The 27955-nt window shown below is 34.7% G+C and overlaps 1 protein-coding gene across 3 annotated transcripts in view; it reads right to left on the bottom strand.

The window, feature by feature from the left end:
- Nucleotides 1–27607, bottom strand: part of LOC123546047 (SUN domain-containing ossification factor-like) — a 67667-nt gene extending 40060 nt beyond the window's left edge. Inside the window, exons 1-5 of one of the 3 annotated variants that reach the window (XM_045332249.2) lie at nucleotides 27483–27607; nucleotides 24987–25053; nucleotides 11500–11571; nucleotides 4819–4931; nucleotides 2332–2496 (exon numbers count right to left, since the gene is read on the bottom strand). In XM_045332249.2, the coding sequence (XP_045188184.2) occupies nucleotides 2332–2496; nucleotides 4819–4931; nucleotides 11500–11571; nucleotides 24987–25053; nucleotides 27483–27502 (437 nt within the window). In that variant the 5' untranslated portion in view covers nucleotides 27503–27607. Of the gene's footprint in view, nucleotides 1–2331; nucleotides 2497–4818; nucleotides 4932–11499; nucleotides 11572–15183; nucleotides 15732–24986; nucleotides 25054–27482 lie in introns of those variants that run through there. The other 2 variants (XM_045332241.2, XM_045332236.2) reach the window with 2 other exon arrangements.
- Nucleotides 27608–27955: the final 348 nt, after the last annotated feature.

Below are 27955 nucleotides of genomic sequence, written 5' to 3'. Positions count from 1 at the left end.
AGTACGATACAAACCAAAGTACTCAATGATTCTTTGGACTTTTGGCTTGACGTTGATCTTTTAAGTTTTTCTCAGGTCACGGTAGTGTTGCTAGCATTTTCGAGCTCCGCGGGCTTTTTTGCACCAAGAAACATGTTATTTCCTCTCCATTTTCACAGAATTTTGCAAATTACAGACGTCCAAAATGAAAACAAATATTGCCTAGACGCTTACTTACATATCCGATAATTACTTTTGTATAAAGCGACAAGCGTCTAGAAGCAGTCATGTGATTATCGGTAAATTAACTGCCCGAAAGGAGTTTTTAAAGAGAAAAGGACAGTTTGAGCGAATTCCCCGATTATCGAACGTGATCGCAAAAATATTCGAGTGCCATGATTTTCTACTCGCATTTTTTTATTCTTACTCGAATTTTGCGAGTTAGCGACCGTTAAATTCGATCCCTGTGACTGCTTTACAGTGTGAAATTTTACTTGAGCACTAACAGCTGATGCACAATAATTATATTTATTTATTTATTTGTTGGATTTTAAGTCACACCGACACAATTAGGTCATATGGCGACTTTCCAGCTTTAATGGTGGAGGAAGACCCAGGTGCCCCTTCGGACATTATTTCAGGCCTGAGCGGGCACCTGGGTAGAACCACCGACCTTCTGCAAGCCAGCTGGATGGCTTCCTCACATGAAAGATTCTATGTCTCCGGCGGGGATTCGAACCCACAGCGGTGAGGGGCATGCACAATAATTAAGAATAATTCTAACACGACTAGCGAATAACCTACATACATGTACAGCAAAATCTATCTCGGGTTATTCTGCAATAAACCACTCGCATGCAATGACGTCATCCGATACAAGTGTGTAGCACGGTTGTAAAAAGTAGTTACTATTTTTTCTAACACTGTTGATACTAGTATGTCGTGTTAGAATCGAAATAACAAGTTCCCAATTGTGATTTATCATAGAACAACCCTAGTTTTTCGTTCTTATGCGAAATGATATATCACTCAGACCTACGGCCTTCGTGATATATTCTTACGCATAAGAACTCAAAAGACGGGTTATTCTACGATAAACCACTCTGTGGAACTTATTATTTCTTATTATTTCTTAATTAGATTTAATTGACAGTAATTATTATTGGTCAAATTTGAGTCAATAATTAATTAATTACAATAATGAGTTTTGTCTCAATTATTAATTACTTTCAATTATTTCAAATTTGTTAATTAATTATAATTAAATAAATTATAATTATAATTAGGCACAAGCCTGGATTTCACAGTATGTAAAATAGTTCAATAAGAATACCAGTATATACAAAAATACTATTTATCCCTCACTTGATTTTGTTTACTTTTATCAAAGAATGGTGATAACCTATTAATAATAGTCATCAATGTCAGTAATATATCGCCATTTTTTAACTTGACAAACTTACTGAACCTCCGTAAGACAGTCAATGCTCAATTATTCAATTTATTGTTCCAGAAGCAAGAATAAAGAGTTTTAATCCAGTATCTGCATTATTTTCGGAGATACTAACTTCCATGCAAAACTTTAACCTGAACTTTTTAACGTCAAAAGGGGATATAATTTTGCAAAATACATGTCAGAGTTATGGGACTGGATGCTTACACCTAGTTTTATAACCCTGAAGACACATGTTAAGTTTCAATTCAATATTTGCATTTTTAGTTTTTGAGGTAGTCTCTTGCATGCAAAACTTTGACCAGGATTTTCAGTCTAAAAGAGGGCAAAATCTGGCCAAAATACATGTCAGAGTTATGGGACTTGACCCAGTGAGGTTGGTAATTGTCCTAGAAAGTAAGTTTCAAAGCTATATGCCTTTAAATGATAGCTATATGTATGCAAAACTTTTACCAAGGTGTGACGCCGATGCCAGGGTGAGTACAACAGCTCAGTCTATTCCTCGAATAGTGGAGCTAAAAACTATCTAACTCTCACTTTAAACCAGAATCACCTGTCTGTCATCCGTCCCGCAAGGGTTTCGCCTCAGGAACCCCGGTCGGGTGGCTCCTGGAGGGGAACAAGTACGCCACAGCTCGGACTGTCTCGAATATTGGAGCTAAAAACTATCTAAAACTTATTTCCGAACAGTGGAGCTAAAAACTATCTAAAACTTATTTCCTAACAGTGGAGCTAAAAACTATCTAAAAACTTCGAACAGTGGAACTAAAAACTATCTAAAAACTTCGAACATTGGAGCTAAAAACTATCTAAAACTGAAATAAGACAATCTATTTAGATGAAATAACTACAATGGTCTGACAGCTGTATAATCACGAGGCTTGCAATTTTGCATTTACCTTTTCTCACTATCTGTTTCAATATCATCAGCTGGTTTATCTAAAACCACGTCAGAGTGGATAATTGATGTAGACTGTGTCACAGATTCACTCAAATACTGTTCTGTTTGACTGGTCCCTTGTATTTCACTAAAACTAGGCTCTATTTGTGTTGATGAAGATGTTCTGAAAATGCAACACAGTACATTTTATTACACCAGACACCCTTTTTCATGACAAACAGTTCAGAGGAACATTACATACATAACTGAGAAAGAAAAATAATTTACAGTACCAAGACATAGCATCCACCCAGGCAGCTTAGCATGTAGAACAAAAGATGTTGAGAGTTCACTCCCTTGACAATGTTAATGTTGACAAATGACAGTAATTTTATGTCTGAAAACATTTGCTCTCCCCCACTGATTCATATAGGAAAATTGTCACTATTTTTTTTAAACAAACTAGAACTGTAACACTATCCAGGGACACTATTGAAAATGAATCAAACAATACAAATATCAGTTAAGAACATGGTTTGGATGATACAAGACTGCTGTGATGGCCTTGCATCACTACCCTGACCTTGCTCCTTCCCCATGTGACCTAGATTTCATTACCCATGGATGTAAATCAAGCAGATTACTAAATTTTTTCAATAATTTTGCCCAGTAACCTAGTCTTTGACTCTAGCTAGCCTAATTTTGAGCTTCATTCAGATTTTATAGACATACACTCTGAGAAAATTACATGAAGATCTGGTAAAAAATGTTGCTTCTATTATGTAATCAAGATCTGAATCCAGAATCACTGAAACGAAAAGACTTTTAATCGTAGCTGAACCAGTTTTGAACTTTACCTAGATTTCATAAAAAAAAACACCTTCATCCCAAACCCGGTAATATTGAAGTCAAAGAAGTTCAAATTTTCCCACTTTCTGCAAGAGGTGACCTCCGTGGCCGAGTGGTTAAGGTCACTGACTTCAAATCACTTGCCCCTCATCGATGTGGGTTCGAGCCTCACTCGGGGTGTTGAATTCTTCATGTGAGGAAGCCATCCAGCTGGCTTACGGAAGGTCAGTGGTTCTACCCAGGTGCCCGCTCGTGATGAAATAATGCATGGAGGGGCACCTGTGGTCTTCCTCCACCATTAAAGCTGGAAAGTCGGCATATGACCTATCATGTGTCGGTGCGATGTTAAATCAAAAAAAAAAAAAAAAAAAAAAAAAAAGGTGACAAATGCTGTTTTACTATTCCAGTCTTTGAAGTCATTGAAGAAGCAAATTTTCCCAATATTGCATTAAATTAGGAAATGCTGTATCTATTCCAAGTCCTTCACCTCAACAGTGGCAATATTGAAGTCATAGAAGTCACAAATTTTACCATTTTTTGCAATGAGTTGACAAATGATGTAGTTATTTATCCCTCACCCAAACAGTCACAGAAGTAATACAGTCTGAACTTCAGAACAATTTTCAATCTATATATAACATACTGCCTATACCGCCTACAGGCAACTTCAAGAATCAATTACTCAGCAAATTCCATACACAACGCACATTAAAATGTTGTATCACTAGAATATCTCAGGGTACAAAGGGCATATTTGGAAGGCCAGACAGATGCCATATATTATTTTACAGAAGGTTGTTAAATGGATCTGAAGCTTTTCTTTGTCAGATATTTCAGACAAAACCAGACTGGCAAACAGAATGGCAGAAATTGGCATACACCTCTATAATATGTTTAGATGACAGGAAAGGAAGAAATACACATATGAGCCACACCATGAGAAAACCAACATAGTGCGTTTGCGACCAGCATGGATCCCGACCAGCATGGATCCAGACCAGCCTGCACATCCGCGCAGTCTGGTCAGGATCCATGCTGTTCACTAATGGTTTCTCTCATTGCAATAGGCTTTGAAAGCGAACAGCATGGATCCTGATCAGACTGCATAGATGCGCAGGCTGGTCCGGATCCATGCTGGTTGCAAATGCACTATGTTGGTTTTCTCATGGCGCAGCTCATATGAATACAAAGATACTGTCATAACCACTGAGTTTCAGGCAGAAATACTAATTTTTGTTTCTAAATTACTTTGGCCAAAAAAACCCTAAAAGATGAACTATTTAAAATTAAGAAAATTGTTGTAAATATCAATTTTGAATAAATATTGATATCCTTTGTGTATGTTCACCTCTAAGCACTGAGGTCAGATGGGCAACATGATAAACATTCCCCTTGTGACTAGCTTAATGAACTAAAATTGTATTGTTTGTAGTTTTCTTGTAATGAATAATTAAAGCAGGCCATTCACATTCAATTCAATTCATTTCTTTTTCTCATGAAAAATAAATAACAGAATGAGAATGACAATATTCTTATCTCAACTGTAACCCGACTGTCTAATGGAATAGCTAAACACTGTATCAATAAACCTATTTCACTTAATGATTCTCTGGTAATCACTAGAAAATATTTGAACATTATTCATTTCTTGACCTACCCCTCTTTAATACTGCTTGCTTCTGATTGGTCGACAGTTAGACTTGTTGACAGGCTGGAAGATGCTTGTATGGAAGGTTCAGTATCTTCAACTGGAGACACAGTCTCAGTCACCTGAAAGACAACACAGCACACATATAATTATGTTTCCTTTTGTGTAATACCAGCCTATGATTTGTTCACTGGAGATAACTCCTGATGCTATTCAAATTTTGTACAATTATGCCCCTTGTCTTCTCAGTGAAAAGGAAAAAATATATCTAGTCAGTAGCCAGACTAGTGTAAAATCAGAATATCTTCACACAAAAAAAATGGTACAATAGTTCAGTTTGACAAACACACTTTCATTTGATTTAACCAAACTGATACCAGTGAAAACAAGAACTGTCACAGGTGACAGCATGCTGGATAGTGAAACTGGGCACATCTGAGGAAGCTGGAGTTGTCATTGGAGTGTTTGATGAAGATATTGGACAATAGCTTAAGTCTCAAAACATTAAATCAGTATAAAAGAAACATAATTCATGGAAAACTTCTGCAAAAGTAATGCACTATGTGATATCATGCGGCTAATAATTTGGAACAAGTATTTAAGTTGGAATCAAATCTTTTAGTAATACTGTAGATACAGTAAAAGTGTATCATAACTTGAACCGGAAATTCTATTAGTAAAAAGAGGGCATAACTCAGAAAGTACTGGTGCCAGCATTATCGAACTTGTGTAATATTATGTGAGTAATGTTGTGGCACAACCATTTAAAGTTTGATTAAATCCATTTAGTATCAACAGAGACATAAAACACATCAAAATCAAACTGAAATTCCAAGTAAAAAGCAGATATAACTAATAAAATATTTGTGCTAGAGTTACTGACCTTGTGTCATATAATGAGGATGATGATCTGGAAAAACTGATTTAAGTTTTAATCAAATTCATTAAGTAAAGACAGATATAGTGGAAGTGCACCACAATTAACCTGAAATTCTAAGAAACAAGAGCTGTCCGTAAGACAGCCAAGCTCGACTATTCGAAATATTGTCACAGAAGCAGGAAATTATTACACAAAATGTTAAATATCAAAAGAGTTTTAAGTTCGAAACGGGACATAATTTGACCAAAATGCATATCAGAGTTATGGGACTTGATGCTATCAACTAGTTTAATAACCCCGAAGAAACATGTTAAGTTTCAATTCCATATCTGCATTAGTTTTGGAGATAGTAACTTGCATGTAAAACTTTAACCAGAATTTTCTAAGTCCAAAAAGGGGCATAATTTGCTCAAAATACGTGTTAAGAGTTATGGAACTTGACCCAGTGAGGTTGGTAACTGACCTAGAAAAAGAATAAATAAGTTTCAAAGCTATATGCCTTTTGGTAATAGCTGTATGTACTTGCACGCAAAACTTTAACCAGGATTTTCTCAGTCCGAAAGGGGGCATAATTTGCCCAAAATACATGTCAGAGTTATGGGACTTGATTCTATCAACTAGTTTTACAACCCCGAAGACACATGTGAAGTTTCAATTTAATATCTGCATTAGTTTTGGAGATAGTAACTTGCATGTAAAACTTTAACCAGGATTTTCTAAGTCCAAAAGGGGGCATAATTTGCTCAAAATACATGTCAGAGTTATGGGACTTGACCCAGTGAGGTAGGTAATTGATCTAGAAAAAGAAAAAATAAGTTTCAAATCAATATGCCTTTCAGTAATAGCTGTATGTACTTGCACGCAAAACTTTAACCAGAATTTTCTAAGTCCAAAAGGGGGCATAATTTGGCCAAAATACATGTCAGAGTTATGGGACTTGACCCAGTGAGGTAGGTAATTGATCTAGAAAAAGAAAAAATAAGTTTCAAATCTATATGCCTTTTAGTAATAGCTGTATGTACTTGCACGTAAAACTTAAACCAAAATTTTCTAAGTACAAAAGGGGGCATAATTTGGCCAAAATGAAGGTCAGAGTTATGGGACTTGCTGCTATCAACTAGTTTTATAACCCCGAAGACACATGTGAAGTTTCAATTCAATATCTGCATTAGTTTTGGAGATAGTAACTTGCATGTAAAACTTTAACCAGAATTTTCTTAGTCCAAAAGGGGGCATAATTTGCTCAAAATACATGTTAGAGTTATGGAACTTGACCCAGTGAGGTTGGTAATTGACCTAGAAAAAAAATAAATAAGTTTCAAAGCTATATGCCTTTAAATGATAGCTGTATGTACTTGCATGCAAAAACTTAACCAAGGTGTGACGCCGACGCCGATGCCAGGGTGAGTAGAATAGCTAGACTATTCTTCGAATAGTCGAGCTAAAAAGGGGGTGTAATTCATGAAATAATGGTGCAAGAGTTATGGCCCTTGTATCATATGATGTTGGTGATGATGTGGTACAACTATTCTAAGTTTGAATCAAATCAATCCATTTAATAATAACAGAGATAAAGTGGAAGTGCATCAAAACTTTAACCTGAAATTTTAAGAAAAAGGGGGATAATTATAAAAAATATTGGTGCAAGAGTTGTCTTGTGTCATATGATGTGGATGATTATGTGGAACAACTGTTTAAAGTTTGAATCAAATCTGTTTGGTAATAACAGAGACAGAGTGAAAGTGCATAACCTTAACCTGAAATTTTATGTAACAACAGGACCATGATGGTCCTGAATCGCTCACCTATCCCCACATGACCCAGTGTTGAACAGAGTATGATGTGGTTATTTCTATTATTTGACAAAGTGACCTAGTTTTTGAGCACATGTGACCTAGATATCATCAAGATAAAAAATTCTGACCAATTTTCATGAAGATCCATTGAAAAATATGACCTCTAGAGAGGTCACAAGGTTTTTCTATTATTTGACCTAATGACCTAGCTTTTGAAGGCACGTGACCCACTTTTAAACCTGACCTAAATATCATCAAGGTGAACATTCTCACCAATTTTCATGAAGATCTCGTGAAAAATATGGCCTCTAGAGAGGTCACAAGGTTCTTCTATTTTTCGACCTACTGACCTAGTTTTTGACAGCACATGACCCAGTTACCAACTTGACCTAGATATCATCAAGCTGAACATTCTCATCAATCTTCATGAAGATCCATTGAGAAATATGGCCTCTAGTGACATCACAAGATTTTTCTATTTTTAGACCTACTGACCTAGTTTTTGATCGCACCTAACCGAGTTTCGAACTTGACCTAGATATCATCAAGATGAACATTCTGACCAATTTTCATGAAGATCTCTTGAAAAATATGGCCTCTATAGAGGTCACAAGGTTTTTCTTTTTTCAGATCTACTGACCTAGTTATTGACTGCACGTGACCAAGTTTTGAACCTGACCTAGATATCATCAAGGTGAACATTCTGACCAATTTTCATAAAGATCCCATGAAAAATATGGCCTCTAGAGAGGTCACAAAGTTTTTCTATTTTCAGACCTACTGACCTAGTTTTTGACCGCACGTGACCCAGTTTCAAACTTGACCCAGATATCATCAAGGTGAACATTCTGACCAATTTTCATGAAGACCCATTGAAAAATATGGCCTCTAGAAAGGTCACAAGGTTTTTCTATTTTTAGACCTACTGACCTAGTTTTTGAACCCACTTGACCCAGTTTCGAACATCACCTAGATATCATCAAGGTGAACATTCTCACTAATTTTCATGAAGATCTCATGAAAAATATGGCCTCTAGAGAGGTCACAAGGTTCTTCTATTTTTAGATCTACTGACCTAGTTTTTGACCCCACGTGACCCAGTTTCAAACTTGATCTAGATATCATCAAGGTTAACATTCTGACCAATTTTCATGAAGATCCATTGAGAAATATGGCCTCTAGAGAGGTCACAAGGTTTTTCTATTTTTAGATCTACTGACCTAGTTTTTGATCCAAAGTGACCCAGTTTCGAACTCGACCTAGATATCATCAAGGTGAACATTCGGACTAATTTTCATGAAGATCTCATGAAAAATATGGCCTCTAGAGAGGTCACAAGGTTTTTCTATTTTTAGATCTACTGACCTAGTTTTTGACCCCACGTGACCCAGTTTCGAACTTGACCTAGATATCATCAAGGTGAACATTCTCACTAATTTTCATGAAGATCCATTGAGAAATATGGCCTCTAGAGAGGTCACAAGGTTTTTCTATTTTTAGACCTAATGACCTAGTTTTTGACCCCACGTGACCCAGTTTCGAAGTTGACCTAGATATCATCATTCTGACTAATTTTCATGAAGATCTCATGAAAAATATGGCCTCTAGAGAGGTCACAAGGTTTTTCTATTTTTAGATCTACTGACCTAGTTTTTGACCGCACGTGACCCAGTTTCGAACTTGACCTAGATATCATCAAGATGAACATTCTGACCAACTTTCATAAAGATCCCATGAAAAATGTGACCTCTAGAGTGGTCACAAGCAAAAGTTTACGCACGCACGCATGGACGACGGACGCCACGCGATCACAAAAGCTCACCTTGTCACTGTGTGACAGGTGAGCTAAAAAGGGGGATAACTTATAAAATACAGGTGTAATAGTTATGGCCCTTGTGTCAAATAATGTAGTTGATGACGATGAACAATTATTTTAAGTCTGAATCAAATCCCTTCTGAAATAACAGGCATATAGTGAAAATGCATCAAAATTAACATAAAACTCTAAGTAACAAGGGGGCATAATTCAAGAAAAATTGGTGCCAGAGTTATGGACCTTGTGTCATAGGACATTTGTGATGACGTGGAACAATTATTTTAAGTTTGAATTAAATACATTTAGCAATAACTGAGATAAATTGAAAGTGCACCAAAACTTTAACCTGAACCTAGAGCTGCTTTTGAGAAAAGCATATGTCTCCCACAACTGCCTAATCATCTGAATAGTAGTATATGAGTCAACCATGCACCAAGACCTCAACTGTCTTATCAGACTTTCAGTGCTTTGAAAACAACAAAAACAAGTTTCAAGGGCCATTATTCCGAAGTGCCTGGGCCGATCTGGCTAGTTATCGAACTTGGCCGAGGACTTATCGGCAAACACATTTGGTTCAAGGTTGGTAAAGATCGCATGAGAAATGTTAGACTTTGAGTACGGACAAGATTTGTGACAGACACACAGACACTCAGACAGGAGTAAATCAATAATTATGTCTCCCACATCACTCTGTGGTGGGAGACATAATTCTTAGTAAAAAGGGGGCATAATTCATGAAAAATTGGTGCCAGAGTTACAAACCTTGTGTCATATGATGTTGGTGATGATGTTGAATAACTACTTTATGTTTGAATCAAATCCATTTGGTAATAACTGAGATAAAATGAAATTGAACCAAAACTTTAACCTTAAATTCTAAGTAAAAAGGGGAAATATTTCATGAAATATTGGTGCCAGAGTTATGAACCTTGTGCCATATGATGTAGGTGGTGATGAGGAACAGCTATTTCAAGTTTGAAGCAAATCCATCAAATAATAACAAAGATGAAGAAAAAGTGCATCAAAACTTTAACCAAGGTGGAGATGCAGAAAAGCGCCAACACCGGGTCACGTAGGATAGCTCTCCATGCTTCGTATAGTCAAGCTAAAAAACCTTCATATTCAGTCTGTCTACAATACCATTGATCTTTTATAGGAAAACACCTCAACTGTCCACACCAACTGTCAATTACAGAAATAACGAACAGCTGATTTTAGAGAATATTGGATTTATAGTTTCTTGAAAGCCTGTTTTGCATGACTGTGTACAAGAGAAAATGTTTGAAGGCCACTCACTTAATTAGAAACTGATGAAAAACCTATCTGATGCAATTTTCACCAGTACTATCTTGGCATTCTATGAAGATAAAAGCTCCCCAGACAAATCAACTTAATTCTTATATAAAATTATGCATTTCAGCATCACAAGGATTATTTCTGGCTTGATTTTATACATACATGCCACAGACATAATACTGTCTTATGTGGCCCTCTTCTGTGTGTGACCTTTATATATCAAAGCCCTAGGCCCTGTGGTTTTGGACAAGAAGATTTTTAAAGTTTTTCCTTTCGGTTGCCATGGCAACAAGAGTTCTGCATGGAATTCAATTCTTTGAACAATTTTGAAAGGGGGCCACCCAAGGATCATTCCTGTGAAGTTTGGTGTAATTCTGCCCAGTGGTTTTCAAGAAGATTTTTTTAGAAATTGTTGATGCACGACAGACGACGCACGATTGACGACGGACATCAAGCGGTCACAATAGCTCACCTTGACACTTCGTGACAGGTGAGCTAAAAACAAGAGTTATAGAACCTTTATTGTTCAGTTGGTATCACAATGTGGAAGGCATATTTGATGTTTAATTCAGTTGTGGTAACAATTACTAAAATTTGAGCTTGCAGAGCAATGAGTATCACAATAACTCTGGTGACTTTCCATCATGGCAAGCAAGAAAAAAAAGTTCAATACCATAATTATGCCACTTTTACTTGTCATCTTCAGATATTGGTTATATGATTTGATGTTACCCTAATCATTATGGAAATATGATTGAGTTGGTATAGAGAATATAATTTGGTATTTGTGAAAGGATTTGATATCAGCAATATGATTTAGTACTCTGAATAGAATTTGATATTAGGAAGAGGATTTTGTATTGGTAATAGGATTTAGTACTGGGAATATGATCTGGCATTACCTGTTCTGAGGAATGAGTGTGTTTAACTTGAGGCTGGACTGGAATATCTGCAGGAATGTCAACATTGGTCACCTGAATAAAAGAAAATAAACCACATAAAAACAAAATCAAGAGTATGCATAACTGCCATATAAGTTGAACAAGAGCTGTCTCCGTAGGATGACACATGCCCCCGATGGCACTTTGAATGAATAGTTATGGCCGATGTTAGAGTTTAGGACCTTTGACCTACGGAGCTGGGTCTTGCGCGCGACACATCGTCTTACTGTGTCACACATTCATGCATAGTTATTTTAAAATCCATGCATGAATGACAAAGATATGGACCGGACATGCCCATCAATGCACTATCATGAAAAATGATCTTTAACGTCTAAGTGTGACCTTGACCTTTGAGCTACGGACCTGGGTCTTGCGTGTGACATGTCGTCTTATTGTGGTACACATTCTTGCTAAGTTATTTGAAAATCCATCCATCGATGACAAAGATATGGACCGGACATGCCCATCAATGCACTATCCTTTAACGTCTAAGTGTGACCTTGACCTTTGAGCTACGGACCTGGGTCTTGCGCACTGCACATCGTCCTACTGTGGTACACATTCATGTCAAGTTATTTGAAAATCCATCCATCGATGACAAAGATATGGACCGGACACGAAAATTGCGGACAGACCGACAGACTGACAAACCGACAGACAGACAGACAGTTCAAAAACTATATGCCTCCCTTTGGGGGCATAAAAATTTTTCCATTAATAACACTGTTTAAGTAATGTATGACCAAAACTGGTCAAATTAATGTAAGAATGGACACTCTTGTCAACCAAACTATTACACAATCTACTCAAGTCTGGGCATTACTTGGGATATTTGAATTCTTCTACAATTACAGAATGACATTCTATGACCATGAGATGAACCATCTGTAAATGACTTGACATCATTATGATTCCCCTGCATATTACCAACCTAGACAAAACCCCTTCTGTCCGATGCTAAATGAGACTAAAATAATCTTACGGTATGGGCACTTATCTGGGTAGAACATGCACAAACATTCCTGAAACCTGCTATCCTCACATGAAAGAATTTGACCAAGAGCTGGGCTTCTGCCAACAGCTACAGAACAGGAGACCAATCTAAAATTTCTCGATCAAGTTAGAAAACTCTACATCTCTTAAAACTATTTATCCTGCATAAAACACTTTGGAAAATTCTTTGTTTCTCTTCTGATTAAATTTTAGTAAGTCATCAAGTATCAAACTGATTAAAGACTTCAAGCAATCATTGTTCAAAAGTGCTTAAGTTTTTAAGAACTTTATTGTCAGCTGCAACATAAACATCCAATGTTTGCACCTACTGAGGAATTTACATGCAATATCAAACAGGTGCAATCTTTCAGAACTTGTTATACTGCAGACTATACAGAAAATATTACACTGCATTTAAAAACTAATTCTATTAATGAATCTTCATTCTTTGTAGTGTTTTGCTTTATTGTACTGTGTTATTTAGTGCTGTCACTGAAAACAAAATAATACTGTTTCACCTTTGTTACCTTTGTATAAATTGTACGCTTTTATGAGCTTGTTACATCACTTTAATATACCAGTACCAATAAAATGCAGTATTTATAGGGAGGGGTGGCTCTTTTCAAAACAAGCAAATTCAGTGACTTGGTGTCCCTAAAAAAGTATTATCTGCTAACAACAAGAGTGCCAGACTGTCACAAAATATGCCCACTATTGAACTTGGCCTAATTCAATGGGCATAATCCAAGAGTGCCTGGGGCAATATGGGTGGTTATCGTACTTGGCTGAGATATTACACCCACAAACATTGTCAGCAAGTTTGGTGAAGATCGGATGAAAACTGTTGGACTCAGTGAGTGGACAAGGCTAAATTCGCAGTTTATCGAGTAATTCAAGGGCCATAATCCAAGAGTGCCAGGGGCAATTTGGCTGGTTAACGAACTTGGCCGAGATATTATGCCCACAAACATTGTCAGCAAGTTTGGTGAAGACTGGATGACAACTATTTGACTATATTAGAGAGCGGACAAGGCTAAAATTGCTGTTTTTCTAGAAATTCAAGGGTTATAATCCAAGAGTTTCTGGGACGATTTGGCTGGTTATCAAACTTGGCCTAGATATTATGCCAACAAACATTGTCAGCAAGTTTTGGATGCCACCCGCCCGCCACCACGGGTGTTCCAATAATACGCCCCGCTCTTTCAGAGACGGGCGTATAAAAACCAATTATGCTTAAAATGCATGTCAGTTTGGTCTAATTGTGTCATTCTTTAATCCATATCCAAGTTACTTAAGCTGAAAAAATCTATATACATTTCTTGCAAATTTTTTTTAATAAAAACACTTTATATTTAAAGTACATGACTTTGTGTAACCCAAGCAAACCAAAATGCAACTGAATCTTGGTCTCTGTATAAGATACCTTAGCACTAAGTTTAGCGTAAAGTTTTATGTTTCATTCCTAACTGAAATTACTAATTTCTATATTTGATATTAAACACTGTTCTTGACCTTGACCAAAGCAACCTAAAATGCAACTGAATTTTGGTGCCCACAAAATGTATGTATTATACTGTGATCACAATGTCTCATTCCTAACTAAATTATTAACCTGAAATCATTTTCTTATATATTATGTAACTGTTACAATAACATTGATTCAAGCTACCTGAAATGCAACCAAAAAGCATTGGACTCTATGAAATGCCTGAGATAAATGCCTGAGATATGACTCCAGATGGAAATAAAATGAAAAGGAAATGCTACATATAATATACAAATGGTCATAAATCTTGTCCTCTTCAAGCAATTTTGCTGAAACTTGTAATGCCAAATTTTCCAATAACAGTAAATACTTCCATGTTTTATTAAAATCCAGCAAACCATGTCTGAGATATGACTCTGGGCAAACAGAAACTATTTAAACTATTTATGTTATATATATGTAAGTGCAAAGGGCCACAAATCTTGCCATCTCTAAGCAGTCTGACTGAAACTTGTAGGGCTATATTTCCCTACAGCAGTTAATATTTCTACAATGTTTGATTGAAATCCTTCAAAACATGTCTGAGATAGAGAAAAATGAATACAAACAGTATAATAACATTATGCACTCGATTTTGTAAGTGCAATGAGGCTATAAATCTGGTCTACCTTAGGCAATCTGTATAGCATCTAATATATTTAAGTATTCTGTACCATTTCTTACAAACAGCACTAGATAGACAGACAAATGGAAAGATGGATGGACAACACATCTGCCTTCGATGGTAGGTAACTGCATTCGATGGTGGGTAATAAACAAGAACAAATGCTATGATAATCCTGAAAGGGCAAACTTGCATTGAAAATACTTGTTTTAATAAGAAAATAATTTTTTGGGGGTTAAAAAAATGGAACTTAGGTGAGGATTCACTTAAGTAGAGGAACCTTATTTTTGTTTTTACAACACATTCAATGTACCAGAATGCAACAAATTGCAAAAAGTAGAAGTTACAATCAGCTGATTAAATACCTCACAAAATTTATTGTAGTATATATTAAAACCTATAAAACCACAACTCAATTAAATATTTTAATGGCAACAAACTAAATGTGATTCAGAATGAAAATATAACTACAGGAGTAAGCATTTACTGAGTAAATTACCTGAAAATCCACGATAAGAAAGACACAGCATAGAACGATGTGTAAAAGTCTCATATTCCATTTGCAACCAACGTTACTATGACGATTATGACATTTAGACGAAGGTATTTCAGATATATTGTGTCTTCGAAATAACAATGAACACATCACGGTTACAGAGTTATTGATGAAAATGTCATATACAAACTCTGTCTCACTTTATACGTCATATTTATCATCTCTTTCCAGAATTTTTATAAAATACTTCCACAGAATACACCAAGTGCATACACGGTAACATCCAGTATATTGGTGTTCTAACTATTGTTCCGTCATTTCAATTGATCATTTCACGTTTTCTTGCAATCCTGTTACATTTTTCATTTACTGCAAGTGAGAATGTTACAAAAATTAGTGTCTGCAAGAAGCTTGGTCATATCCTTTACAGATTGATAAACTCCATTGACAGATGTACTTTTTATCCAAAGCATCCAATTCACTTATAAGGCCAAAGTAATATAAACATTGAACTCTGGGTTACTTCAACTTTTTAATTAAAATTAGAAGCAACTCCACCAGTCCCTATTTTCTGTAAAAATTGATTAATTTTTAACTTTCAATAAAAATTCATTACTTTAATTCTGGTATGCACCAAGCAAGCCCATTTACATGAATACATTTGTAAAATCAAGTTGACTTTATATATATGAAAAAAATAATGGATTTATTCTGTGATCAATAGATGCTTTTGCATCAGCTTGTAGACATTGTATTTAATATCACTGATGAAACATTTGTATAAAATAACATTTATACAACCTTAGACAGCTGCTGAATTCTAAATCAATCTGACAATAAAATGGCTTCTCTTTTTTCATTGAAAACTGACTTGAGAAAACCTATATGGGTATATTCTATATCATAACTTGCCTTTGAACAATAGCATGATCTTGTCTGCATGCAATAGATTGTATAAATCTGTACACAACCACCAATCACTGCCATTGGTTTTAATTGTTTGTTGCTAACTTAAGAACAACTTTTAATTACATTGGAAAGTGTACCAATAAGTAAACGCTACACCAGTACATAAGTGGTCAGACAAAAGGGGACATAACAAATTAATGGGGCCAACATGGCCCTCAGTCACCTGCCTGACGTCAACTAACTTGACCCTTATATAATATTAAACACAGAATCATGAAAAAAAAAAAACAACATAGAGCAGATCATTTGAACAACTCAGAGAGAGGATCTTACAAGGAGTTACAAGGATGCTATGGACAAAGTTAAATGAAAATCTGCCAAGTTCAAAAGGAAAATTCACTTAACCCACATTGGAATAAATTTTTCAGAGGACTTCATAAGAATATTACAGACCAAATTTGGTGAAGATCAATCAAATAATTAATGAGAAAAAAATGTTTAAAGGTATTTCTTTTTTTATCTGAAGGGCCCATGTTTGGACAAAATACAGAGAAAATCTTATAATGATGCTACTGACCAAGTTTGATGAAGATCAATCAAGCCGTTCATGAGAAGAAAGTGTTTAAAGGTTTTTATATTTCTAGCTCTAGCAGCCCCTAAAGGGAACCGAGAGCCTGCATTTAAAGAAATTTAAAGAAAGGACTTTATAAGAATGCTGCAGATCAAGATCCATCAAGCGAAGAAGAAATTGTTTTCCTATTTTTAGCTCATGCAACCCTTGAAACAAACATAACTATTTGAACAAACTTTAAAGGACCTTGACTAAGTTTGATGAACTTTTGACAAAAAATTTCTGAGAAGGAAATACTAATATGCCTACCAATAGCTTAAAAGAGGGAAAGTCAACTTCAACCTTTCTAAATATTGTAATGAAGAATTTACTCAAACTTTAACTTTCCCACTTTTATTCATTTAAAGAGATCAGTTGTTTAAAACATCACTTGAAAAAAAATATTTTAGGAAAATTAAGACAATACATAAGTCTGGTAGTGTGCAAGGATTTATTTAAACAAGTATGCCCACAGGCAGAATGTCGAGCCCGCCAGCTGTCAAGTGTGACCTTGACCTTAGACCTAGGGACCTGGTTCTTGCGCATGACACTCCATCTTATAATGGTAAACATTCATGCCAAGTTACATCAAAATCCCACCATGCATGAAGAAGAAATGCTCCTGACTTCAACTTGACCTTTGACCTCCAACTGTGATGACCTTTGAGATAGGAACATGGGGTTTGCACATGACACTCCTTCTCATAGAGGTAAACATTCATGCCAAATATAAACAAAATTGGTCCATGCATGTCAAAGTTATTGTCCACACAAAATCGGACGGGCGCACGCATGCACATACACCAACCCGCCAAAAGTGACGACTAAGTCGAGCTCAGCGGATGCGGGCTCGACAAAAAAGTGCCATGTTTATGTTTTTAAAGAAAGCAAACTAAGTAAAGTTTTTGAAAAGCCTTTAACATTATAGATGTTAATGTGTATAATACCATTACATTTAAGGAATAACATTTCCTCTAGGTGAAAGTCTGTTTATAAATTACTTCAAGGAAAAGTAACAGGCATTTATCATGAGTGTAAACTGCAGTTTAATGCAAATAAAATAAACAATGTTATCAAAGAAAAAAACCTTATCAGTGCACAATAAATTATGCATACATATGCATTTTCCTGCTGGCCTTGGCACAGTTTTGTTTTAAAAGTGTATATTTTTCTAACCTAACAATCAGTTTCTTCCTGATACATAGAGGATTTATATCTCACTGCTATTTTCCAGTATTTCACCAATAAGCATAAAATAAAAATGATTATTTCAAGAACACTTAAAAGGCATCTTGAAATTACTGTAAAAGATCAGAACATGCGAGACATCCCACTTTAGAAACAATATGTCACTTTTATTATTAATTTTTTGTCAGTTTAAATGGAAGAAAACAACAGAGGTACATCTGACTTTTTTGCTACTGTTACTATTGTGTTATAATATACATATTTAATTCATGCAAAAAAATGTTAATAATACTTTTCTTAACCTCTGGTTAGCAACAATTGCCAGTCTCTAACAGTCAGCTTTTGTTATATGAAACACCTGGTATTAAACTTTTATATAATGGGGGCAAGGGACAGTAAATTTGAAAACTCCACAACTCTGCGCTGATACCAGTGCGAAAAAAATCATAAAAAATCCAATTTCGACAAATTCAAAGCAATTGTTGAGCGAATGTCTCGCATAGACATAGCACTTCATTATGTGACATTTTCAGTCTGCCGATTATGTTGCTTCTGTGATAAAAACGAGTAAAACGCAGGTTTCAGGACACTAAATTTTTATACAAAAATGGCCCAAAATGCACTCCTTGCGCGACCTGTACCGTATTATCTGCAAATGACTGACCTAAAACACATGCATATTTTTAAAGCATGTGGCCAGACGAAAATAATGGTGGGAAGAAAAGTATCACATAACCGTTTACTTTTTCCGCAAATTTGAGCTGTAGGTGGATGGATGGAGGACCGTTTCCAATTCGTCTGACTTCTGTTACCTAAGGTAAAGTTTTAGACCCGGCCGTCTACATGGAGCTAGGAAAATCGATACATGCACATATTTATTTTACACAAAAATCACTCGTACGCAGGAATTCTTAGTTCTATAAACATCATAAATAACCAGTTGAATATATATGCCTGTAAAGTACATATGTCTATTTTATTTAAAAAACGTACCCGGGCCAAATGCGAAACTGGCCCCTGCCACTTAAGCACATTGAGCTACCTTTTCAGTCTGTGTCCTATGAAAACCCTTCCAAAGTTACAAAGCTGAGTTTGAAGACCAGTCTTAAAACTCCAGCACCTGATTGGTTGATTCTGAGATAAAGTTTGAAACTAGCCAATGGCAAACCTGTCCCGAGACTGGTTGCCAAACTTGTCCTAAGACTGGTTCCCAAATTCAGTTTTGTAATCTCAGACCATTATCATGTCCATCCTATAACCCCTAGGTTTGAGTGACTTATAACCATTAATCAAACTGCTTTCAGATGTTTCCTTATTAATTGATCAAAGTTACAGTTCAAATTCTACTTAAATCCTGTTTTATTCTGTTAAGTATATCCTGAATTTTCAATTTAAAACTGAATGACACTCCTATAAATGTTCCCTCTTTGATAACAAAAAATCCTTCAAAGCCTGTTTTAAGTTGATAAGGTAAATATTGAAAATTCTGGCTCGAAACTCTTGCCTTATTTTAAACATTAAGATCCATTACCTGAAGCAAAGACACTTTTAAAACAAATCTACTTTTAATTACATGTTCTAAAACAGGTTAGGTATTATCTAATCTTTTACACAATAGTGGTTACATGATCTTAATGCTTTTACTTAAAGATTTGTTTTTCCTTTTAAAGTCCTTTATCAATATTGCAGGGAAATAAAAAAATTGTTCACTTATTATGATGATTATATAAACATGCTGTAATGTCATCACTTAAAATAGATAATGTAGAAACAACTTCCAAGGAGGTAAACTTTAAAACAATGGTTCTAATTGTTCCAAAAGTACAGGGTGGATTCAAAAGATTTAAATTTATTCTCAATTAAAGAAGTTTAAGTAAGATGTAACTGGATCAAACAAGTGTAGCTATTTATACCCTCTAGTCAATTACTTCTTTGTTAGCATGCAAGTTTTTTTCAATGGAAAGTTAAATATCTATTTAAAGATCTTATTTGATTAAAATATATCAAACCTAAAGCTTTTTTTTTTTAAATGGACAGGCTTCAAGATATAATTGCCTTATATATCACAAAAACACTTTAATATAGTACCTAACAAAATAAAAATCTGTTCTTAAAATTTTCAAATAACTGAAGCATTTTATAAATTCCAGTGAATCACTACATCACTTTGTCTTAACTACTTACAGATAAAAGCACTTTCTAATCCTTAAAACAAGTTTGACATATTTCTTAAAAATATCAAACTTATATTATACTTAAAGTTCCAAAAGGCTTTTAATTTCATGTTCACAACAAAAAGTGTGGCAGCCACATTATACATAAAAGCATGAACCTTTGAAGATGGGTAATCAGATTTTGGTTAGCTAATGGATTTGTTTAAATCTTAACAAAAAATCATTTTACTCTTACTTGTGTTCAGTGAGTCAGATTAACTGGAGTGTTCTCCTATCCCGGCTGCCCTACCAAGACCACATTATTTTAGCATAATGAAGTAAAAATTTAATAGACATGCTGTGCCTAAGGAATGATCTGAATGTCAATGTCAAAGATTTGCATTGACAAGTATATACTTTGCTGAAATTCATTAGAAATGTAAGTTTGTATAATTCGTATTACCTCCCTTTGCCTATCATGGTTGTGCACCCATTTTAGATAGGTCGAAAATAGATGAATTCCAAAACAACATCAACAGTATCAATCAAACGCAATGCAATACTAGAAATTATATTGAAATCAAGAGAAAATACTCCATTTTTTAAATACTTTATATTAAAGAAAGGTAATTGCAGAATTTCATAAAAACAAAATAAGATACATTTCGTATAGGGATCTAACTCTATGTAATGTGTCTTTTTGCGCCAACAGAATATACAAAAACTAAAAATGTCTTAAACTGTTGTTTACATTGTGACTGACCACCTTTAAAACATATTTACCAATATGCTCAGAGTAAACAGTTTAATGAACTCTTGAATCTTTATGTAAAAGACTAACTTTGTTTCCTAATTTCAAAATATAAACTTATGAATGAATTTTATAATTTTTTCAATATTCATTGCTAAAGGGTAAGATAAATGTAAAACATTTAAAAGGTTGAATTAAACTGTAAAATTTCAAATTATTATATTTTCCAATCAAAAATGACACTCAACTCCCTGTGTTTCCAATAGAACACTATTTTCAATTTTCATGTTCCGTACTTCAGGCATATGAAGGAAGGAACATCTTGCGACATTACCAACTTTTAAATATTATCCTTGTAGTGATCAACATCATCACAAACACTTTACATCCAATTGTGCAAGCAATTTAAATTTCAAGGATACTAAACATGCTGTTTACATAATTATCCTTTTTCTATATTGCACAATATCAATTTAACACTCCATAATGGTCTTCCTATACAACAGAACAGTTTTCTAGTAATAAATCTAAATTGGATCTTTTTCAATCTTTATCACCATGAAGACTTGGATTGACCACATTTATCATTTGGGCCTTTTATGGTAGCAGGGATTTATATTAACACTTCGAGTTACATACAGTAGAGTATTCCATATAAATTTTGATCCACAAAATTAATTTCTACTGTAAAAGCTGACGTGGTATACTAAACGTGTACCTATTTGATAAGCTGAACAATATGATACCGGTAGCTGTACTTAAATTACAATCCTCTGTACTGATTTATACTTTAGTGAAAAGCTGAATAAAATGCAAAAAATAAAGTTTATAATAATTATTATATACCGGTATTTTGACAGAAAAAAAAATCTTAGAAATTAAAGTCTTAAATTGCACTAAGCATTTCTCAACAAACTCTACAAAAGAAAGTGCAAATGCTGTAACAATTAATTATTCATTATTAAAACAATACTTTAATACATTGGATATTAATTTGAGCAACTTATAATATCCAAAGATTACACTGACTGACACAAAAAATTTTTAACAGAAAAATTTAGAAAATTTTAACTCTGACCAACGTGGTTTATTGTATTTTCAATACATCGAACTATGACCTGTATCTTGCTATGACCAACAACTAATATTTTCATTTTTAACGTCAAGTTTTACTATATATGTATACAAACAAATATATCTATTTCAACAGCGAGACACTTAAAGGTGCCTTTAACGTTAGGCATTGTGCTGACTATAAACTTAACCGAGATAAGCGGAACTTTTATGAATGAATACATCACAGATAATATTGACATAGTGAAAACTGTCTATGTAAATAGACTGAAGTCGGTCAGGTGAAAATTGTGCCTTGTACTTCTGGATGACGCAAGTGACAGTTTGAACTTAAGGACACCGATAAAAAGTTACGGACTGTCATTAGCAAATTTATTTAGAGATACACTTTTCAACTGGTTTAGTTGTGTTTATGTAATAAAAAAAATCATACAAGATTACAAATAAAGGCGGCAATTGAATCTGAAGCTAAATGTGCATTTAGGCTGATACAATGACATTGTGTTGACATTATGTTAACCCATTTAGCTGACTAATAAACTAAGAAACAGGTAGATAAAATCACTTTTTTTGTAATTTCATTTTGTCACTAATAAAAGGGTTTAATAGGTTTTGCAGTATGATATGTTGAGCAATAATCAGTCAATTTAGGAAGGTCACTGATTTCATCATAATGGTTTGAAAAACCTGAAAAAATCATTTATAATGTTCAAAGGACCACTGTGGGTCTTACCCCACCAAACCATTTTTACTGCAATGATGCAGCCATATACCGCTATCCCTACTCCCATGCAAAACATGTAATTATCCAATACCCTAGAAGGTGACACCTACAGATAACATGATTATGTACTGTTCTTATAAACTACTTATAACATCAAAAAGTACCTAATAAACATCACACATTATAATATATCAGTGTTCTAGCCATGTCTCTCAGAAACATTAGGTCTATAGAATACATGGCATTCAGGAAGTAAAAAATAATTCCTGGAACCATTTCTCATTCCAGACATATATCGGGGAAATACTCTTATATCACAACTACAACAATAAACAATTCTCTTCTAGAAACATACAAAATTACATCCATACTCTTGAACAGCATCTATCATACTCTAAGGCCGATTAGCAAACTCATTTTGGAATAATTTCCATTATGAAAGCCATTATGTAACTCAATATACCGGTGGTGAAATTTAATAAAAATTAACTTGACCAATTTTTCTTAGTCTAGATTTCTAATTATTTCATTTTTCATATATTGCAAGGTGCATTATTACTCATTGATTTAATAAATATTTTTCTTTCATAAAGAACCGTCTCATCCAAAGATGTAAAAGTCAGCCATATTCCGGCAGAGAAAAGAAAGGATTTTACTTGTACTAGCTGCACTCATACGGCTTATCATCATTCATTACTTTCATGTGATCGGATATTTCATAATTGCCATCTAAACAAGTAACCTTGCTATCCTAAACATCTTTTTATTTAGACTAGGGGTTGCTCTTTGATGAAAGAAGCTAAATTCTTCAAATATTTCAAGAATCATTTAAAGAAACAAGACCAACACAGTCATTTGTTATTAGTGCCGTATCAACTTTTCATGTCTCAAATTAAAAAAAAAAATCATTTGGCTCTTTGACTTATTTCTGTATTAAATGAAGCAAATTTCTTACTTCAAATTAAATTTTCAAGTATTTGCTATTTTTCTGGGAAAAAAAGATCATCCATTGTCCAATTTGTCTCAAGTTGGTCACCATTAATTTTCTTGTCACAGTTATATGCTACTTATTGACAATGCCATACTGACTGAATAAATTCTCATATTGCCTTGGTTTGGTCTATTCAGTAATTGGTGTGGGATGCGGAGAGGGGTGTGGACTTTGGTGCTACAAAACATCATCAAGAAACACAAGATCAAAGAAATCAAAACAGTAAGCGGGTGGCGATAGCTTGATTATTTTTTACGTGATGTTGTCAGAGTAAGGCAGGGCACCATGTACTGTTCAATACGATATCAGTCTGACTAAAAACAGATATATATATTATATGAAAATGTGTTGATGCAATTTTAAAAGCTGATGGATACCATGTTTGAATGGGAAAATAGTTAATGATGTTTTCCTGGCCATATAAACAGTTTTTTTGTTTTGGGTTTAACGCCGTTTTCAACAGTATTTCAGTCATGTAACGGTGGGCAGTCAACCTAACCAGTGTTCCTGGATTCTGTACCAGTACAAACCTGTTCTCCGCAAGTAACTGCCAACTTCCCCACATGAATCAGAGGTGGAGGACTAATGATTTCAGACACAATGTCGTTTATCAAATAGTCACGGAGAACATGCGGCCCGCCCGAGGATCGAACTCACAATCCCGCGATCCGTAGATCAACGCTCTTACCTACTGAGCTAAGCGGGCGGGCGTGCCAAAAACAGAGTAGTTGTAAATGTAACCCTTGTGAAGTACAAACCCTTGTCTAGGTGTAGTCATATTTAAATAGCAAGGGTTTTTTAGAAGATACATTAAACTCAATCCATCCATGTGCCATCTCGCTTTGGCCATAAATCTAGTATAGTTTAGTAAAACCCCTTACAAATCCTTTAAAGATGCACAACTACAAATTTATTATGCTCAATAATATTACTACAAGGCTTCCTTTCTCTAGGTCAAATACTTTATAAGATACACGCAACAAACTTTTAGGTAATTTATGCTTATTTTTGAACATGTCAAGAGCCATAACTCTAGCCTGGCAGAGTAAAATCCCAAACAAAACCCTAGGTGCATAAACATCACATGCTAAATAACAACCATATGATGTTTGACTATAGATCAAATCATTTTTGACATATGCACAACATAAATTTTGGGCACACAGATGGACTGACATATGGACAAGGCTAAATCAAAGAGCAACCTCAAAAAATGATGGGTGCCACAAAGATTCACTCTGTCTCAATGGTTAGTTTAGTTTAGTTTATTTTGAAAAGTCAAGGCTCATTTAGAGCATCTGACATAACAAAGAAATGCAACATAAATAACAAAACATAATAATACAAAAAAATATGATGATTCTATCTAATGTATTCATGAACCATATAAATGTAAACAGACTTACCTCCCCTTTGTCAGCTTGTGTTAAGGTACTGCTCAAGACCAAAAATAAAACACACTGGTACAATAACCTGGAAACACAAAAATACCCTGTTTTTATTTTTGTGTGGAAATACACTTGGTATTAAAATTCTGGACAATACAATGGTACAATCAATGAATACCACTGTTGAAAATCTTAACAATGAAGTTCAATTAATTAAAGTTTTCTGACTTCAGTGGGTTTTTTTCTGGCCAATTTTTTTCCCCCCAATTTCAAAGCTAAAATTCCCAAAGTTAAATTTATTGTCTTTTTTTTCAACTTTTTCAAACAAGACTGAAACCTTAAACATTTGAAACACACGGCAGTTTGCTAACTTAATACATAATGATAAATTATGGCAATTTTTTTCTTAAATGTGACATTTTAATAGAAAATATGAATTTTAACAATACCCAATTTAGGCATTTTACTACACATTTTTCCCAAATGTAAAGGCCCCAGCCCCATTCCCAAATTAGTGGGGAAAAACACAGGACTTTGTAATAAGGTATTTTATGAAACATTTCAGCCTGACCTATTTTTTCACCTTTATATGATGGTATGACAATATAAACTTTCTGATAAATTGTGAAACAATTTTTATCTGATAAATTTGATAAAATGCTGACGTTGACATAGTTGACGTTGCATTTAGGCAGTCAATCACTTTTTTTAACATTGAGGTATACTTTAAATTACTGTCATTGACACTAAATGGTGTATAAGTTCTTTCATCAATGATTTTGCAAGATTTTTGTCATAATGTATAATTTTTATGAGGTGTATGTTGCTGTGGTCAAACTTCAATCTAAAAAACAATCAGTCTGTAAAATGGGTTAAAGCAGAATCACAAACAAACAAGTTAGGACCTCCTCACCCCCAGCCCCCACCACACACACACACATTGCACATTAGTAACTGCACGTCAATATGGGACTGGCTTATGCCTCAAGCTACATGTAAGTCCCAAATGTGATAACATCTTTTGGATTCTTACAACTATTCAAAAAATACTTATGTAAGTATGGGGTCAAAATATTACCACAGATTTTCAGACAAAAGAAGAAAATACATAAGTATTATAAATATTTCTGTTTCGATTTACTTGCCTTGAAATATATTAAAAGCCACGAAAATAGCCTCGCAGGTTATTCTTACGGCTCTCCTGTAAAAATAGTGAAAAGCCCGCACGTGTCTATTCCTACGGCTCTCCTATACAAATTATGAAAAGCTCGCAGGTGGTTATTCCTACGGCAGTTTTGTGTTACACATCGTACTGAATTCATTTGACTGATATAATTTCAATCACCCAACTTCTTTACTTTTCCGGTAAGGAATTCCAAGGAAGACAGAAAATTTAGGGAAGTGATTTCCCCTAGTATAACACATTTTATTACTTGCATTTTTTACATAAACAAACAAATTTAATACAACGAATTTATCCAAGTGTAAATTACTTATTTAACTGAAATTTGTCTCCTAAATAAATCAGAAAACGATTTTTGGTTGTATAGATGTAGATGTAATTATACGTACATTAATATTGAAACACTAAAAAATATTAACGAAGTGTTTTCAACTAAACCAATAAGAGAATTATTGATCTATGTTTCGTGTATATATATACATGCAAATTTTTCACAACAGTACAAATCTCTTACCACTCTAAACATGTTTATTGCCCTTTAATTTAGTTTTATAATTGACGTTTCATTACATGTCATTTCCAAATTCGGTTGGAAATATATTAGTTGAATGACTTTAGTACAATGTATTGTTATACAAAACTGCCATAGGAATAACCAGCTGCGGACATTTCACTATTCTTACGGGAGAGCCTTAAGAATAGCCTGAAAAGCTATTTCTACGGGACCGTAAGAATAGCCACTTCCTTTTTTTATTATCTCTTGATTCCGACATAAATTATAGTCTTCTCTCACCTTGAATACCACATTCAGTATTCATATTGAGTTCCTGACCTCTAAAGGGCCATATAATAGGCTAAACCGGTTGTCTAGGGCTTCAGTAACCTGACCACTAGACTCCGGGTCAAGAGGTCCTGACACCCGTACCCCATTTTGGAGCATTATAGATAGAATTTCAGGCTCCTGTGATTAAATCAAAGTTGTTTTCACAGGTAATTATCACATATTCACAGTGCTACATGAGGTGTCGCCCCCCCCCCCCCCCCCCCCCACTCCTGCCACTGCCTTAAAGAAAAACTTCAAGAAATGGAAGCGAAAGCCAGATGGATGCAATCAATATAACAAGAAATCAATATATATAATTCTAAGTCTTAAAAATATTTTTAAAAAAGACAACAACATATATAAGTATACAAATTTGGTCATTTCGACCGATGACCTAAATACGTTCAGAGATCATCTCGACCCATCCCATGATAAAAGCGTGTGTTGTGAAACAAAATTTGGAGTGAAATCGACATTCACACATAAAATTGAAAATCTAACGACTTACAATAAAATAAATCTCCTCATCTTTATCACGTGCACAGACAAATTTCATCTTATTTCATCAATTTTGAAGCCAACTTCTATAATTTCCAACCTGGCCATTTCATGCAATTGATTTTGACATTTACCTCCAAAAAGAAGAGCGCGTTGGTAACAAAGAGCGGAAAGGAACAACTTAAAAGCGACAAGACAAAAATTAAGCGACACGAACAGTTCAGGCAGGTGAAAATTAGCTGCTCATTTGTTTTATTCATAATTATGTATCTGTTAAGCATGCATATTGTTTTTATGCCCCCAGTTTGGGGGTGGGGGAGCATATAGATTTGTCCTTGTCCGTTCGTCCGTCCGTCCGTCCGTCCTTCCGAAAATGTAGTGTCGTGCCTAGCTCCAAAAGTATTTGACGTACGTAGAGTCACAAAACTTTACAGGAACGTTGGTCAGCACGTGTAGTTGTGCACCTGGGGTTTTGCGTCTGGA

This window comes from Mercenaria mercenaria, chromosome 15, assembly GCF_021730395.1.
Source record: "Mercenaria mercenaria strain notata chromosome 15, MADL_Memer_1, whole genome shotgun sequence".
NCBI lineage: Eukaryota > Metazoa > Mollusca > Bivalvia > Venerida > Veneridae > Mercenaria > Mercenaria mercenaria.
The sequence above is the reverse complement of the archived record's forward strand: the minus strand, read 5'-3'. Positions and strand labels throughout refer to the sequence as shown.